Source organism: Panulirus ornatus, chromosome 32, assembly GCF_036320965.1.
Source record: "Panulirus ornatus isolate Po-2019 chromosome 32, ASM3632096v1, whole genome shotgun sequence".
Lineage (NCBI taxonomy): Eukaryota > Metazoa > Arthropoda > Malacostraca > Decapoda > Palinuridae > Panulirus > Panulirus ornatus.
Window position 1 is genome coordinate 20,068,680 of NC_092255.1, and position 19,369 is coordinate 20,088,048.

The following is a 19,369-nucleotide window of genomic DNA, read 5'->3' on the forward strand; positions in this document are numbered from 1 at the left end:
AGCAATGCATTTGCAGAAACAGAAAAACAACTTATTAATGAAATGAAAAGCAGTCAGAGGAAAAAAAATAGTATTCCTTTGAAGAACATATGGCATTACTTAAAATTGTGCTGATGTGTTTCCAATGACAATTATGATCATGAATCTACTTCATATACCTGAAGTTCTTATCTGTGAGCATCCATTGTAATGGTAAATAATTACACTATGCACTATAAATTCACAATTCTTTAATGACTATCAATTCTTAAGTACAAATTGTACAACTATAATTAATGGCACGAGAAGTAGGCCTGGGAATGAGCACTAGGATTACATATTCACCCTCATGTGCGACCATGATGTTTCAGGTAGGTTGTAATATGTTAACTACAAACATTCATTCCCACGATAGAAAAAGATTTACCAAATGGCATTCTTGCGCTAAGTGGAGGGGAGTTTTATACATCAAGTTACCCCATATGTATCAACTAATCATGACCCTACTTATCAAAATAAAATTCCTATTGAATAAATATCATAGACATCTAGAAGAAACATGGAATAAAGCCAAAATAAAGCTTGTGGAACAGAGATTTAATATCAAAAGTTGAACTCCCAAAAAGAAAAAGAAAAAATGTATATACTTCTTATGGAATGTAAACACTGATAAAGCCATTTCCTGCTGTGCTGCCAATCATTACCTGACCAACAGAAAATCAAATCTGTGTAGACTAATTACTTCACTCTGACATATAATGTCTAAGGGTTTTTAATCATCTCAGATGGTCATGTCTACTTTTAAACTTGGTTATCTTTCATGGCTGACATGTATTGATATGAAAATAATAAATGAACATTTTCCTTATACAGCTTGCCCTGGCCTGCCTTAGCAAAGTATCTCCAGGGAAAGACAACTTCCACACTAAAGACATTAAATGCTTATACCATTAGTCCTGCACTTTCTTTGCAAAGTCATACAAACAAAACTACGCTTCTTGACCAATGGTCCTGCCAAGTGGACATGACTGGCTTCCTGAGCACTGCAAGAGCCCTACAAAAGGGAATCCTTTAGGTTGGAAGGTATGGTAAGGTATTTATATATATTCTTTACTCTGGAATTAGCCACTTACAATGTTGGCAAAACATTGCCCCCATCCTCCAACATATTTTCGAAGATGATACCCAGGTTTATTGTGGGTACATGCGCACAATGCTCTAGGGGTGAAATCATTGTACATCAGGTTGCTAAGATTAGTGTTTCTAACAGTGTGAACACCAGCAGCCTGCCTCAGTGCACCTCAGGTTATCTTATGGAAAGGATGCTCTTTCTTTAATCTTCCTGGCTGCCACATCATTCATGGAATTTCACTTCTAAGCACTGTACTTCTTTCACCTTTACTTCAAGATGGTTGGCTCTCACCTTTCTAAGGAGAAAAAAGCCTCAAGTTTAGCCTGGAAGCAAGAAAAGTGGGTACACATGAGACTTCTGGGCACACTGGGCACTCAAAAAGCACTCTCAGGCAGCTGCTTCCTGCAACACCTCATCAAGACTCGTGGAACTCAAAACATGGACCCAGAATACTGCAGGAACCGTGAAAATTCCATGGTTAGACTTCTGCAGATGGTAAACAGGGCCAAAGTGAGATGATAAAGGACTAAATGTAAGTGTGACATAGCCTTTGAAAATGTATTGGGAGGTGGACAAGGGTTTTTACATGTAACTGCGGACACTGTACTTCAAATTTCATCTCTGAATCCTGAAAGGAAATTCCTACACTGCATATTCAATTTAACCTTGGAGTACAAAGATCCAAAAGCAGAAAATACAACAGCCCATTACCTTCCTCAACTCTAAAGGGGTCCATTACCCTCATAAACCCTAGTTACATTTAAGATCTTACCCAAATCTACTATATACAAAAGCTCATGTGCTTTTCCATATGATGCCTCAGCCTTACCAATAAACTTTTTAATGAACCGAAAAACTGAGGACCTGACATATGGATGCTTAACAGAGACGATTCTGCATTACCTGTAACAGTGACATCAGAAATTATGTTACTGCTGTTTACTGTTGATGAGCAACTCGGTCAGATTTAACAGCTAAAGTTCAGCGAGACTGTAACTTCAACACTTCATCCACTTTAGGTCCAAACTGCACTCTTCAGCCCTTACTTATAAGCTATCTAAAGCTTGGTCTGCCCATGTCTCCCAGGTTTTAATACCTTTGTAATTATGACTGCCATCTATACAGCATACCATTTTTTTTATTTCACTAACACTTGAGCTTTCCATACTTATCTGTCTTGCACTCTAGACAAAACCAGTCTAATTCTCATGGAACACGTAGATCAAACGTAAAACCCATAACATGAGCAATGACTTAATGCTGATCATAACTTTCATCAAGAGCAGTGGTTACATGGCTCATAGCAAAAGGTATATGAAAGTGACATATATTTTGTTTGGTTGGTCTGACAAACCATATCATGTTAAATTTTTTCAAGCTTGGGTCTTTCAAGATTTGTTGTGTTAAAATTCTGACAAGGTGATGATAATTCTGACCCACTTCATTAAAGAGTGGTGAACATTAAAATATAAAGATGTTTCATTAGATCACTAAGGCAGTTTCAGCTAAATTTTTCATAATTTCAAGTTCACTAAAGATAATCTTTATATGTACCAATCTTCATTCTACACCTTAAAATTTACATTTTGGCACTAAAACAAACAATCAAATTAGGAACATTTTGAAAATACAATATGCTTCAATAAGAAGTTATACAGTTACCTAAGTACTGTTGACAAGCACTATTACTAGGCATTCTACAAAGTTCTACAACTTACAAAACTTCTAAAAAAAAGTTAGTAAAAATATACAGACCAATAAACTTACACACGCACACACACACTACTTATCTTATGAGTGAGGTAGGCTCTGAAAGAGTCAACACTCAATGAGAAATGAGCTCCTTAAGAAGGATAATAATAATATTTACCTCAAAGAATATGCTGCAAAACATGAGGGCCATCAACACCTACCCAGCAGTTATAAACTACTTGATACCAAGGTGACTGTCGATGAAACTCCTTTCTTTTTTCTTTTCTTTTTTTTTTCAAAATCATACAATAAGGAAGGGAATGCACAGACAATAAATAGTTAAGAAGACTTCAGATGATCTGACAGAGCACTGCACATCCATGACACTGCTTCACAATTTACCTGAAGTTAATTGTGACCAGCTGGTACTATACCTCTCCTTAATTAGATAATACAAAGAGTCGGATACTATATAATATCAACAAAACTGTACCTCAGAATTTTTCAGGAAAGTCCACCAGACTAACTTATTTCATTTTGCAGGATGACCGCAAGGTGAGGAGCACATCACCACCTTGGGGAGAAGTAGCAATTCAAATATCTGAAAATTCATCGGAATACTGACTGATTGATTTTGTCATGAGGAGAATGAAAATTAAAAACATACTGGAAAAAACTTCAGAGGACAATATTCAACACTAATCCTTCTTCTTGGGTTTCTTGGGGTTGCGTGAGCGAGACTTGGCCTTACACAATGGACAAATTGGAGCATTGCGGTGGATCTGTTGGTGACAGCTAAGGCATGACTTCATTGGGGGTGGTTGTTGCCTGTGGTTAAACAAAATATCAAAGATATTGCAAAATCAGCGCACATTACAGCTTGAAACTCTAAACAACTTAAAGGAAAATCAGTCATTAAGGTTATTTGGTTTCAATTCTATCATACCTAAAGTTTTTTCTAAAATTCATTATACTTTCATTATTCCTACAACAAAACAGTGCTAGGAATTCTTTAGTCACAGTTTGGAAAAATGTGTCACCTAAAAGCTGGAGTGGGTGGTCCTGGTGGAGGCGGCAGGGGTCGCTGATCAGTTTTATGGGGAGTTGCTCGAAGGGGTGCTGGCAGTGGGGCTTGAGGGGAGAGGAAGGACGGTGGAGCACTCATAGCACCAAGGGAAGACAAGCTTAAACCCCCACCACGAAGGTCATCATGATCCATATTCCACTCTACACCAGCCTTCTCAAAGAAGCTGATAAGAAATAATTCTTTATACTAACGTGTACTATTTACACTACAGAGTAAAAGATTTCCAAATTTCTATCATGAATGTTCCTTCCCTCATTTGCTGTGAGGCAGGGTATATATGTACATCAAAGTCTTCTTTGAACATTCAGCCACTCATTATCTTCAAACTTTCAAATGCCTGAGACCCAACAGAAATGCATGTAATGTACGCTGAAGAATTCTGCATGTAAGTCTGGCTAACAAATTAGTGAAGCAGTCTTCAAATACCTTCTTTGAACTGTAAGTCTGTGGACTGAAAGCAAGAATTCTCAGCAAACTGACAAACAAGAAAAAGAAAAAACAGCAAAGGACACAAACACAATAAAAGGTAATGAAAGAACAAAAAGGAATTTACATAGCAACAGACCACTGGGTCCTTATGAGAATGTTCAATATAATGTAAAATATCAGAAACTTACAGATTAAAGTAGAAAAAGTTTAATGGTATTAATATAATTCAAAGAGAATAACCAGCATATTGTCAATATGACAAAGGAGTTGCATATAATGCAAGTTGTGGACTTGACTCAAAATATTTATCAAGTCTATTCTTAATTATACCTATAGCACTGCTTTAACCACTCTAATTGGCATATTGTTTTATATGTTAACAATCTTGTTAAAAAAAAATGTACTTCACCTCTTTCAAGGTTAAAAGACAAGTGTTTGTCTATTACAAGAGTGAAATCAGATAAATCACGTCTTAAGGAACTTGAGAGACCAAGATTATCAAAGCCTTTGATAATTCTGAAAACTTGTATTAGGTAATCCCTTAACCTTCTCTTTTCTAAACTAAACAGATTTAAGTTGTTTCATCTACTCTCATGGGATGTTTTGCAGCTCGGCAATCATCTTGGTAGCTTGACGCTCTTGCACTCTCTCCATTCTGTCTATGTCTTTTCTAAGGTACGGTGAAAAAAACAGGGAATTCAATTTGCAGAGCAAAGGTCTCTAATACCTATTGTTCAGGATGACAAAGGTCATGGATGCCCAACTCAACCTTAAACTTTTTTAATTTCATAATGAAGAATATAAATCCCAGCATTTGCATCTGAATATATCTTATTGTCCCTGAGATTTTGGTCTGTTATTTTGATCCCCATTCAAACTGAAGAAGCTAACATTCCTCCTTGTAAATGATAATCACTGCTTCTGAAGCCTAAAGTTTACAAGTCTCTGGTAACCATTCTGTCAAGCAATATCATGCCACACCAAAACTTCTGGAGTGAAGTAATCTAAAACTGCTAAAATGTTTAGAAAAACTTTGTATACCTAATCTTTTTTTAATCACAAATATTGTTTTCATTCTGCGAGATACTCCTTCCACATTTATAAGAATGCATCCAATTACTCTATAGCCCTCCTAGACAATATCCATTATACACCCAAGTTCCTTATCAATGATTTGTTCCTCACTCCTAAACTCTTTTCCTTAACATACAACATTCATTAGGCTCTTTGTCCCCATTATTCCATTTTTTCATGATAAATGTTTAAATGAATTTCATTGTTCAATAATACCTTGAGCCCTATCTATTTCAATGGTTATCACCACAAACTTCAAACATCCTCCTCCATACTTTCATTCTTTATTTCTTGTATCTTTCTTTTCCATCTCTATGTATGCTTTAATAATACACATGAAATGAAACTTTTCTGATTAAGAGTATGCAAACATCTATCAATTACATGGGAAAAATCAACCTCTAAAACCATATAAATTTCATCCTGCATATCATTTTTTCAAAGATCTATTGGAATGGTGTAGCAGTTGGGGGTTCCTGACCGCAATGAACTCCTGGGTTACCCTAGGTTTGAGTCAGTCACAGTCAACCTAGCTCTCATTCATCCCTACAGATTGATCGATAAAAAGGGTACCTGGCTCAGGCTAAGGTATATATATATATATATATATATATATATATATATATATATATATATATATATATATATATCCCTGGGGAGAGGGGAGAAAGAATACTTCCCACGTATTCCCTGCGTGTCGTAGAAGGCGACTAAAAGGGAAGGGAGCGGGGGGGGCTGGAAATCCTCCCCTCTCGTTTTTTTTTTTTTTTTAATTTTCCAAAAGAAGGAACAGAGAAGGGGGCCAGGTGAGGGTATTCCCTCATAGGCCCAGTCCTTTGTTCTTACCGCTATCTCGCTATCGCGGGAAATGGCGAATAGTATGAAAAGAAAAAGAAAAAAAAAAATATATATATATATATATATATATATATATATATATATATATATATATATATATATATATATATATACAAAGGTTTTACCTCTATAATTCGGCAACAGTGGGACCTGGCTATTGCCGGACCACAGAAAATGCCGGAAAACATATACTGACCCCTAAGTCATATACAGTTGACGATTCGATCTCATAGTACTCACACAAAGTGTCTACAAAAGTTTCTTTATCGAATTTTTTCAATAACTCCACCCTATTCAAGCACATATAATGATTAATGTTAACGCTTACTAGCACTAACACCATCTGCACCTCTTCTTGGTCTCTTGGATGACATCCTGAAGGGATAAAATACTGCTGAATATAAGAAATTAACCGGACTGCTAATTAGCGCAGCCACAGTGTAAACGTATTTCGACGCCTGTGTTGCCAACAGATCCACAAACTATTACCTAATGGCGGCAGGTTCAACATGTGCCGGACCACAGAGCGCCTGTTTAGAGGTTGCTGTTGTTTCGTGTGTGGCGGGGTGGCGATGGGAGTGAATGGGGGCAGACTGTGAATTATGTACATGTGTATTTATGTGTGTGTCTGTGTGTGAATGTTTATGTGTATGTTGGGATGTATAGGTGTGTATATTTGTGTGTGTGGACGTGTATGTATGTTCATGTATATGTGGGTGAGTTGGGCCATTCTTTCATGTTTCCTTGCGCTACCTCGCTGACGCGGTAGACAGCGACAAAGCAAAATAAATAAATAAATAAATAAATAAATATATATATATATATATATATATATATATATATATATATATATATATATATATATATATATATATATATATCACTAAGAAAATGATAAGTTCCCGAGTGCACTTTCATGTAATGATCACATTGTCAGAGAAGATACGAGAATGAGATAGATGACGCAGAATAGTCAGTTAATATGCAAGAGACGTAAACCAGACGGTTGTGTTAGGGTTGATGTTCGAGGCTAGCAGTCATATGCCTGTCGAAATTTAATCATGCGGACAAGAAATGTACCTGTTTACAAATTTTGCCAACGACAAAGCTATCCAATTTGTAAAGATCTTCACCAATATTGTTACATAAATGTAGTAAAAGAGCAGAACAAGAATCAAATGCCTCTTTTAAATCATGCTAAAAGTTATGTCCACTGTATTGACTGGTATAACACCAATTCAGTTATCAACTGTAACTACCACGAGAAATATCACCGAAAATTCTATTATCAAATATACAAAGAGTTGTAAAATTAATGTTAGTGAAGGTCTAAACAAACTGGATAGCTTTGTCGTAGGCAAATCTTGTAAACAGCTCCTTTTTCTTGTCCAAACAATAAAATCATTAGGGCAGGCATTATGCCCGACCTAAATAACACCAACCCGAACACCAATATCCGGTTAACGCCTGTTTCCCAACTGCGTATAAGCTACTTCTATTCCTTGTATATCAAGTGACTGTTCCACGTCTTCTATCACATTCTTGTATATCAACTCTGACGATGTGCTCATTACACGAAAGTGCACTTGGGGATTTATCGTGTTTCATTTTCGTAGTGGTTTGATGCATATATTCGATCACGCACACCACTGTGACCTCCTGGTAATATATATATATATATATATATATATATATATATATATATATATATATATATATATATATATATTCTTTTTTTTAATTTTCCAAAAGAAGGAACAGAGAAGGGGGCCAGGTGAGGATATTCCCTCAAAGGTCCAGTCCTCTGTTCTTAACGCTACCTTGCTAACGCGGGAAATGGCGAATAGTGCTGGAAATGAGATGTTTGAGGACAATGTGTGATGTGAGGTGGTTTGATCGAGTAAGTAACGTAAGGGTAAGAGAGATGTGTGGAAATAAAAAGAGCGTGGTTGAGAGAGCAGAAGAGGGTGTTTTGAAATGGTTTGGTCACATGGAGAGAATGAGTGAGGAAAGATTGACCAAGAGGATATATGTGTCGGAGGTGGAGGGAACAAGGAGAAGAGGGAGACCAAATTGGAGGTGGAAAGATGGAGTGAAAAAGATTTCGTGTGATCGGGGCCTGAACATGCAGGAGGGTGAAAGGAGGGCAAGGAATAGAGTGAATTGGAGCGATGTGGTATACCGGGGTTGACGTGCTGTCAGTGGATTGAATCAAGGCAGGTGAAGCGTCTGGGGTAAACCATGGAAAGCTGTGTAGGTATGTATATTTGCGTGTGTGGACGTATGTATATACATGTGTACGGGGATGGGTTGGGCCATTTCTTTCGTCTGTTTCCTTGCGCTACCTCGCAAACGCGGGAGACAGCGGCAAAAAAAAAAAAAAAAAAAAAAAAAAAAAAAAATATATATATATATATATATATATATATATATATATATATATATATATATATATATATATATATATATATATATATATATCACACTTTTCGTTGTCTCCCGCGTTAGCGAGGTAGCGCAAGGAAACAAACGAGACTGGCCCAACCCACCCAAATATACACATGTATATACATAAACGCCCACACACGCACATATACATACCTATGCATTTCAACGTATACATGCATATACATACACAGACGTAGACATATATACACGTACATATTTATGCTAGCTGCCTTCATTCATTCTCGTCGCCACCCCGCCACACATAAAATGGTACTCCCACTCCCACCGTGCGTGCGCGAGGTAGCGCTAGGAAATAACAAAGGCCACATTCGTTCACACTCAGTCTCTACTATCTGTCATGTATAATGGATCGAAACCACAGCTCGCTTTCCACATCCAGGCCCCATAGAACTTTCCATGGTTTACCCCAGACGCTTCACATGCCCTGGTTCAATCCACTGACAGCACGTAGACCCCGGTATACCATATCGTTCTAATTCACTCTATTCCTTGCACACTTTTCATCCTCCTGCATGTTCAGGCCCCGATCGCTCAAAATCTTTTTCACTCCATCCTTCACCTCCAATTTGGTCTCCCACTTCTTCTCGTTCAATCCACCTCTGTGACACAAATATCCTCAGTTAATCTTTCCTCACCCATTCTCTCCATGTGACCAAACCATTTCAATACACCCCCTTCTGCTCTCTCAACCAAACTCTTTTTATTACCACACATCTCTCTTACCCTTTCATTACTTACTCGATCAAACCACCTCACACCACATAATGTCCTCAAACATCAGACATCAAGCTGTCTCTGCTAACATATTGTCCTCAATCATCAAGCTGTCTCTGCTAACATATTGCCCTCAATCATCAAGCTGTCTCTGCTAACATATTGTCCTCAATCATCAAGCTGTCTCTGCTAACATATTGTCCTCAATCATCAAGCTGTCTCTGCTAACATATTGTCCTCAATCATCAAGCTGTCTCTGCTAACATATTGTCCTCAATCATCAAGCTGTCTCTGCTAACATATTGTCCTCAATCATCAAGCTGTCTCTGCTAGAAACAATGTGTTGACATTCACAGTAAACACACACAACACTACTGTAATGACACCAATACATATATACTCACTCTGGCGGCACAGGATCATCCTCAGCGGTCAAGTTAGGCAGACTGAGATCGTGACCCAGCTGTTGCGTCACTAAACGGTTCACTTCTTGTTTCAGGGGGTGGTACTCGTCATAGAGCCTCCGCGCATGCTCCAGACTTTTATTGCGCAGGTCCTCCGCTGATTTTATGATGCTCTCCATCTGGGGGAAGGTATGGGGAAACTTCGGATGATACTTCTCTTCCATACCTGGATAATTATCTACGATATTCCAAGGGGAAAAAAGCTACAATGTCACAGTGCATTTCAAATATAATATTGACTTAAGAACTACCAAACTGCCTGTTATTCAAAGTAATTAGGTCCCGTGTTTTGTTACAATCGTGAAGGTAGGAAGACATCAAATATGGCAGCACTAAGAAAAAATGGGTGGGCCTTAAATATGGTAGGCTTGGGATAAGTTTGATGGTTCTTGATATTCAGGATGAGTAAAATACCAGAGAATTCAGATGTTTGCTGAAGACACAGTACTGGTGCTGGTGTTACATTCAAGTGAGAAAACGGAGTTGTTGTTGACCGAGTTTGGAAGTGTGTGTGAGTGATAGGAGGAAGTTATCTTCAAACATTTCATTTCACACACATTCACCCTCCTCAACACAACTCTATCTATAGACCATGCCGCCCAACTACATAATATTCTTGGAACTACTATTCCTTCAAACAAACCCATTTCAAAGCTCTGGGAAATAACGTTCTCTCTCTCCACATATTATTTATCACTTCCAGAACCTTCGCCCCCTTCCCCACCCTATGCCTCACTACATCCTCCATGGTTCCGTTCACTACTAAATCCACTCCCAGATATCTAAAAAAAAAAAAAATTCACTTCCAATTTTTCTCCATTCAAACTTACAACCCAACATAATTGTCCCTCATCCCCGCTGAACCTAATAATCTTGCTCTTATTCACATTTACTCTAATATTTCTCCTTTCACACGCTTTTCTAAACTCACTCACCAACTTCAGTTGTTTCTCACTCCAATCAGCCACCAGTGCTGTATCATCGCCAAGCAATGATGACCCAATAATCCACAACACACTGCATACTCGCCCCTCTCTTCAAAACTCTTGCATTTACATTCCTAAGCACTTCATCCATAAACAAATTAAACGGCCAGACCCTCCTCTTAGTCAAATGTTTTTTCTTCACTTATTCTCCATATGTTCAAACCATTTCAACAAACCTCCTCTGCTCTCTCAACCACACTCATTTAAATTACCTTCTCATCAGTTACTTAAGCAAACCACCTTGCACAACATAGTCTTCAAAAATTTTATTTCCAACACATTCACCCTACTCCGCACAACTCTATCTTGAGGCCATGCCTCGCAACTATATAATATTGTTGAAGCTAGTATTCCTTCAAAAACAACCCACTTTTCATCTAGATAACGTTCTCTTAATACTAATTATTCATCACTTGCAGAACCTTCGCCCCCTTCCCCACCTTATGTCTCACTACAACTTCCATGGTTCCATTCACTGCCAAGTCCGCTCCTACACGACTAAAAAAAAATCACTTCCTCCAATTTCTCTCCACTCAAACTTACAACCTAACATAATTGCCCCTCATCCCTGCTGAACCTAATAATCTTGCTCTTATTCACATTCACTCTAAAATTTCTCCTTACACACACTTTTCCAAACTCACTCACCAACTTATGCAGTTTCTCCCTCCGATCAGCCATCAGTGCTGTACCATCGCCAAGCAACAAATGACGCACTTCCCCGGCCCTCTAATCCACAACACACTGCATACTCGCCACTCTCTCCAAAACTCTTGCATTTACATTCCTAAGAACTTCATCCATAAACAAATCAAACAACCATGGAGACATCACACACCCCTGCCGCACACAGACCTCTTTGTCAACCTTTCCTCACTCATTCTCTCCTTATGTTCAAAACATTTCAACACACCAACTCTCCTCTCTCAACCACACTCATTTTCACTACCACACATCTATCTTACCCTTTCATTGCTTACCCGATCAAACCACCTCACCCCATAATGGTTTTAAATATTTCATTTCCAACATATTCACCCTCCTCCGCACAACTTTATAGTCCATGCCTCGTAATTCTATGATATTGTTGGAACTACTATTCCTTCAAACATACCCATTTTTCCTCTAGGAAATAACATTATCTCCTTCCAAACTTTACTCATCACTTCCAGAACCTTCGCCCCCTTCCCCACCCTATGGGTCACGTTCAGCTTCCATGGTTCTATTCACAGCCAAGGCAAATCCCAGTTATCTAAAAAAAAACTATACTTCCTCCAATTTTTCTCCATTCAAACTCACATCCCAACAAAATTGTCCCTCAACCCTTTTGAACCTAATAATCTTGCTCTTATTCACATTTACTCTCAATTTTCTCTTTTCACGCACTTTTCCAAACTCACTTACCAAGTGCAATTTCTCACTCGAATCAGCCACCAGTGCTGTATCATTGCCAAGCAACAACTCACACACTCCCCGAACCAATAATCCACAACAGACTGCATACTCGCCCCTTTCTCCAACACTTGCATTTACATTCCTAAGCAATTCATCCATAAACAAATTAAACAGCCATGGTGACATCACACACCCTAGCACCAGACCCACCTCTTTGGAAACTTTTCCACACTCATTCTCTGTATATGTCAAAACAATTTCAACAAACCTCTCCTCTCTCAACCACAATCATTTTCATTACCACAACTCTCTCTTACCCTTTCATAACTTACTCGATCAAACCATCTTATACCACATACTGTCTTCAAACATTTCATTTCCAACACATTCACCCTACTCCGCACAACGCTATCTATAGGCCACGCCTGGCAACTACATAATATTCCTGGTACTACTATTCCTTCAAACACACCCATGTTTGCTCTAGAAAATAACGTTCTCTCTCTTTCCACACAATATTCATCACTTCCAGAACCTTCGCCCCCTTCCCCACCCGATAGCTCACTTCAGCTTCCATGGTTCCATTCAGTGCCAATTCCACTCCCACATTTACATAAAAATCTTCACCTCCTTCCATTTCTCTCCATTCAAAATTCCACCCCAACAAAATTTTCCTTCATCCCTGCTGAACCTAATAATGTGGCTCTTATTTACATTTACTCTCAACTTTTACCTTTCACACACTTTTCCAAACTCACTCACCAACTTATGCAGTTTGTCACACCAATCAGCCACCAGAGCTGTATCGTCGCAAAGCAACAACTAGCACACTCAGCAGGCCCTCTGATCCACAACAGACTGCATACTCGCCCCTTTCTCCAAAACTTTTGCACTGATATTCCAAAGCAGTTTAGCCATACACAAATCAAACAACCATGGGGACATCACACAACCCAGCCGCACACCGACCACTTTGTCAACCTTTCCTCACTCATTCCTTCCATATGTACAAACCATTTCAACACACCTCAGCTCTCTCAACCACACTCATTTTCATTACCATACATCTCTCCTACCTTTTCATTAATGACATGATGAAACCACCTCACACAACGTATTGTCTTCGAACGTTTCATTTCCAACATCATTCACCCTCCTCCGCACAACGCTATCTATAAACCATGCCTCCCAACTACACAATATTCTTGGAACTACTATTCGTTCAAACAAACCCATTTCAAAGCTCTGGGAAATAACGTTCTCTCTCTCCACATATTATTTATAACTTCCAGAACCTTCGCCCCCTTCCCCACCCTATGCCTCACTACATCCTCCATGGTTCCATTCACAACCAAATCCACTCCCAGATATCTAAAAAAAAATTCACTTCCAATTTTTCTCCATTCAAACTTACAACCCAACATAATTGTCCCTCATCCCCGCTGAACCTAATAATATTGCTCTTATTCACATTTACTCTCAAATTTCTCCTTTCACTCACTTTTCCAAACTCACTCACCAACTTCTGAAGTTTCTCACTCGAATCAGCCACCAGTGCTGTATCATCGCCAAGCAGCAACTGACACATTTCACGATCCAATAATCCACAACAGACTGCCTACTCGCCCCTCTCTTCCAAAGTCTAGCATTTATGTTCCTAAGCACTTTATCAATAAACAAATTAAACAGCCAGACCCTCCTCTTAGTCAAACTTTCCTCACATATATTCAAACCATATATTCAAACCATTTCACCACACCTCCTCTGCTCTCTTAACCACACTCATTTTCATTACAACACATCTCTCCTACCCTTTCATTAATCACTCGATCAAACCACCTTACACCACATATTGTCTTCGAATATTTCATTTCCAAAACATTCACCCTCCTCCGCACAACGCTATCTATAAACCATGTCTACCAACTATATAATATTGTTGAAACTAATATTCCTTCAAATACACCCATCTTTGCTCTAGGAAATAACGTTCTCTCTTTCCACACATTATTCATCACCTCCAGAACCTTCGCCCCCTTCCCCACCCTATGGCTCAATTCGGCTTCCAAGATTCCATTCACTGCCAAATCTACTCTCAGATATCTAAAAAACTTCACTTCCAATTTTTCTCCATTCAAACTTACATCCCAACAAAATTGTCCCTCATCCCAGCTGAATCTAATAATCTTCCTCTTCTTTACATTCATTCTCATATTTCTCCTTTCACGCACTTTTCCAAACTCATTCACCAATTTCTGCAGTTTCTCACTCGAATTAGCCATCAGTGCTGTATCATTGCTAAGCAACAACTGACACTCTCTGACACAATCCACAACAGACTGCATACTCGCCCGTCTCTCCAAAACTCTTGCATTTCCATTCCTAAGAACTTCATCCAAAAACAAATCAAACAGCCATAGTGACATCACACACCCTTGCACCAGACCTACCTCTTTGTCAGCCTTTCCTCGTCACTCTCTCCTCATGTTGCAACCATTTCAACATACCTCATCTGCTCTCTCAACCACACTCATTTTCATTACCACACATCTAAATTACCTTCTCATTACTTACTCAAGCAAACCACCTTACACAACATACTGTCTTCAAAAATTTTATTTCCATTACATTCACCCTACTCCGCACAACTCTATCTTGAGGCCATGCCTCGCAACTATATAATATTGTTGGAGCTAGTATTCCTTCAAAAACAACCAACTTTTCATCTAGGAGATAACGTTCTCTTAATACTCATTATCCATCACTTGCAGAACCTTCGCCCCCTTCCCCACCCTATGCCTAACTACAACTTCCATGGATCCATTCACAGCCAAGTCCACTCCTAGACAACTAAAAAAATTCACTTCCTCCAATTTCTCTCCATTCAAACTTTCAACCCAATAAAATTTTCCCTCATCCCTGCTGAACCTAATAATTTTGCTCTTATTCACATTCACTCTAAAATTTCTCCATTCACACACTTTTCCATACTCACTCACCAACTTCTGCAGTTTCTCACTCCAATCAGCCATCACTGCTGCATCATCGCCAAGCAACAATTGACACACTTCCCTGGCCCTCTAATCTACAACACATTGCATAATCCACACTCTCTCCAAATCTTTTGCATTTACATTCCTAAGCACTTCACGCATAAACAAATTAAACAGCCATGGTGACATCACACACCCCTGCCGCACACCGACCTCTTCGTCAACTTTCCTCACTCATTCTCTCCATGTTTTCAAACCATTTTAACGGCTCTCTCATCAACACTCATTTTCATTACCAAACATCTCTCTCACCCTTTCATTTCTTACTCGTTCAAACCACCTCACACAACATATTGTCTTCAAACATTTTATTTCTATCACATTCATCCTCCTCTGCATATCTATATAGGCCATGAATCGTAACTGTATGATATTGATGGAACTACTATTCCTTCAAACACGCCCAATTTTGCTCTAGGAAATAACGTTCTCTCTTTCCACACTTTATTCATCACTTCCAGACCCCTCGCCCCCTTCCCCACCCTATGGCTCACTTCACTTTCCATGGTTCCATTCATCACTGCCAAATCCACCCCCAGATATATAAAAAAATTCACTTCCTCCAATTTTCATCTATTCAAACTACATCCCAACAAAATTGTCCGCCATTCCTGCTGAACCTCATAATCTTGCTCTTATTCATATTTACTCTCAAATTTCTCCTTTCACACAGTTTTTCAAACATACTCACCAACTTCTGCAGATTCTCAATCGAATCAGCCAACAGTGCTGTATCATCGCCAAGCAACAACTGATACATTCCCCGACCCAATAATCCATAACACACTGCATACTCGCCACTCTCTCCAAAACTCTTGCATTTACATTCCTAAGCACGTCATCCATAAAAAATTAAACAGCCAAGGTGACATCACACCCTTGCACCAGACCCACCTCTTTGTCAACTTTTCCTCACTCATTTTCTCCATATGATCAAACCATTGTAACCACCTCCTGTACTCTCTAAAACACACTCATTTTCATTACTACACCTTTCTCTTACCCTTTCATTACTTAATCGATCAAACCATCTTACACATATTGTATTCAAACATTTCATTTCCAACACATTCGCCCTACTCCGCACAGCTCTACCTATAGGCCACACCTGGCAACTACATAATATTGTTGGAACTACTATTCCTTCAAACACACCCATTTTCGCTCTAGAAAATAACGTTCTCCCTTTCCACACAATGTTCATCACTTCCAGAACCTTCGCCCCCTTCCCCACCCTATGCCTCACTTCAGCTTCCATGGTTCCATTCCCTGCCAAGTCCATTCCCACATTTATATACAAAAAATTCACTTCCTCCTATTTTTCTCCATTCAAACTTACACCTCAACAAAATTTTCTTTCACCCCTGCTGAACCTAATAATCTTGCTCTTATTCACATTTACTCTCAACTTTCACCTCTCAAACACTTTTCCAAACTCACTCAACAACTTCTGCGGTTTCTCACTCAAATGAGCCACCAGTGTTGTACCGTCGCCAAGCAACAACTGACGCACTTCCCCGGCCCTCTGATCCAAAACAAACTGCATACTCGCCCCTCTTTCCAAAACTCTTGCATTTACCTTCCAAAGCACTTTAGCCAAAAACAAATTAAACAACCATGAGGACATCAAACCCAGCCGCACACCAACCTTTTGTCAACCTTTCCTCACTCATTCTATCCATATGTTCAAACCATTTCAACACACCTCCTCTGCTCTCTCAACCACACTCATTTTCATTACCACTCATCTCTCCTACCCTTTCATTAAAGACTCGATGAAACCACCTCACACAACGTATTGTCTTCGAATATTTCATTTCGAACAAGTTCACCCTCCTGAGCACAACGCTATCTATAAACCATGCCTTGCAACTATATAATATTGTTGGAACTACTATTCCTTCAAACACACCCATTTTTGCTCTAGGAAATAACGTCCTCTCTTCCCACACATTATTCATCACTTCCAGAACTTTCGCCCCCTTCCCCACCCTATGGGTCACTTCAGCCTTCATGGTTCCATCTACTGCCAAATCCAACCTCAGATACCTAAAAAAATTCATCTCCTTCAATTTTTCTCCATTCAAACTTATGTCCCATCAAAATTGTCCATAATCCTTGCTGAACCTAATAATCTTGCTCTTATTCGCATTCACTCTAAAATTTCTCCTTTCACAAACTTTTCCAAACTCACTCACCAACTTCTGCAGTTTCTCGCTCGAATCGGCCACCAGTGCTGTATCATCGCCAAGCAGCAACTGTCACACTCCCCGACCTCATAATCCACAACAGACTGCATACTCGCCACTCTCTCCAAAACTCTTGCATTTCCATTCCAAAGCACTTCATCCATAAATAAATCAAACAGCCACGGTGAGATCACACACCCTTTCACCAGACCTATCTCTTCCTCAACCTTTTCTCACATTCTCCCCATATGTTCAAACCACTTCAACACACCTCCTCTGCTCTCTCAACCACATTTTCATTACCACACCTCTCTCTTACCCTTTTATTACTTACTCGATCAAACCACCATACACCACATATTGTCTTCAAATATTTCATTTCTAACACATTCACCCTCCTCAACATAACTCTATCTATAGGCAATGCTACATAATATTGTTGGAACTAATACTACTTCAAAAACAACCCAGTTTTCCTCTAGGAGATAACGCTCTCTTTCCACACATTATTCATTACTTGCAGAACCTTCGCCCCCTTCCCCACCCTATGCCTCACTACAACTTCCATGATTCCATTCACTGCCAAGTCCACTCCTAGATATCTAAAAATATTCATTTCCTCCAATTTTTCTCCAATCAAACTTACAACCCAACAAAATTGTCCCTCATCCCTGCTGAACCTAATAATCTTGCTCATATTCACATTTCCTGTCAACCTTCTCCTTTCAAACACTTTTCCAAACTCAATTACTATCTTCTACAGTTTCTCAACCCAACTGGCCATCAATGCTGTTGACACAACAACTGACACACTTCCCCGGCCCTCTAATCCAAAACGGACTGTATACCAGCCCTTCTCTCCAAAACACTTGCATTAACATTCCTAAGCACTTCATCTATAAACAAATTACACAAACATGGTGACAACACACACCACTGCCGCACACCGACCTTTTTATCAACATTTCCTCACTTATTCTCTCCATATGTTCAAACCATTTCAACACACATCCTCTGTTTCATCAACTACACTCATTTTCATTACCACACATCTATCTTACCCTTTCATTGCCTACTCGATCAAACCGCCTCACACCACATATTGTCTTGAAACATTTCATTTCCAACACAATCACCCTCCTACGCACTACTCTATCTATAAGACATACCTCACAATTATATAATATTACTGAATGAAATATTCCTTCAAAAACAACCAACTTTTGCAATAAGAGATAACGATCTCTTTCTACACATTATCTATCACTTGGAAAACTTTCGCCCCATTCCCCACCTTATGCCTCACTACAATTTCCAAGGTTCTATTCACAGCAAAGTCCATTTCCAGATATCTAAAAAAAAAAATTTACTTACTCGAATTTTTCTCCATTCAAACTTATAACCCAATAAAATTGTCCCTCGCTCCTGCTGAGCCTAATAATCCTTGCTCTTATTCACATTTACTCACTACTTTCTCCTTTCTCTCACTTATCCAAACTCACTCACCAATTTCTGCAGTTTCTCACTCTAATCAGCCATCAGTGCATCCTTGCACAAGATCTACCTCTCTGTCAACCTTTCCTCAATAATTCTCTCCATATGTTCAAAAAATTTCAACCCACCTTATCTTCGTCTCAACCACACTGATTTCCATCACCACACCTCTCTATTACCCTTTTTTACTTACTCGATCGATCGAACGACCTTACATCACATATTGTCTTCATACATTTCATTTGCAAACGATTCACCCTCCTCTGCAGAGCTCTATCTATAGGCAATGATATATATTATTGGAACTACTCTTTCTTCAAAAACAACCCAGTTTTGCTCTAGGAATAACGTTCT

At 39.0% G+C, this 19,369-nt stretch overlaps 1 protein-coding gene across 2 annotated transcripts in view; it reads right to left on the reverse strand.

Annotated features, from left to right (window-relative positions):
* Positions 1-213: 213 nt before the first annotated feature.
* Positions 214-19,369, reverse strand: part of LOC139759136 (zinc finger C4H2 domain-containing protein) — a 36,257-nt gene continuing 17,101 nt past the window's right edge. The window contains exons 3-5 of one of the 2 annotated variants that reach the window (XM_071681128.1): positions 9,839-10,017; positions 3,844-4,053; positions 214-3,631 (exon numbers count right to left, since the gene is read on the reverse strand). In XM_071681128.1, coding sequence (XP_071537229.1) covers positions 3,502-3,631; positions 3,844-4,053; positions 9,839-10,017 — 519 coding nt within the window. In that variant the 3' untranslated portion in view covers positions 214-3,501. The remainder of the gene's footprint in view (positions 3,632-3,843; positions 4,054-9,838; positions 10,018-19,369) is intronic. The other variant, XM_071681129.1, reaches the window with a different exon arrangement.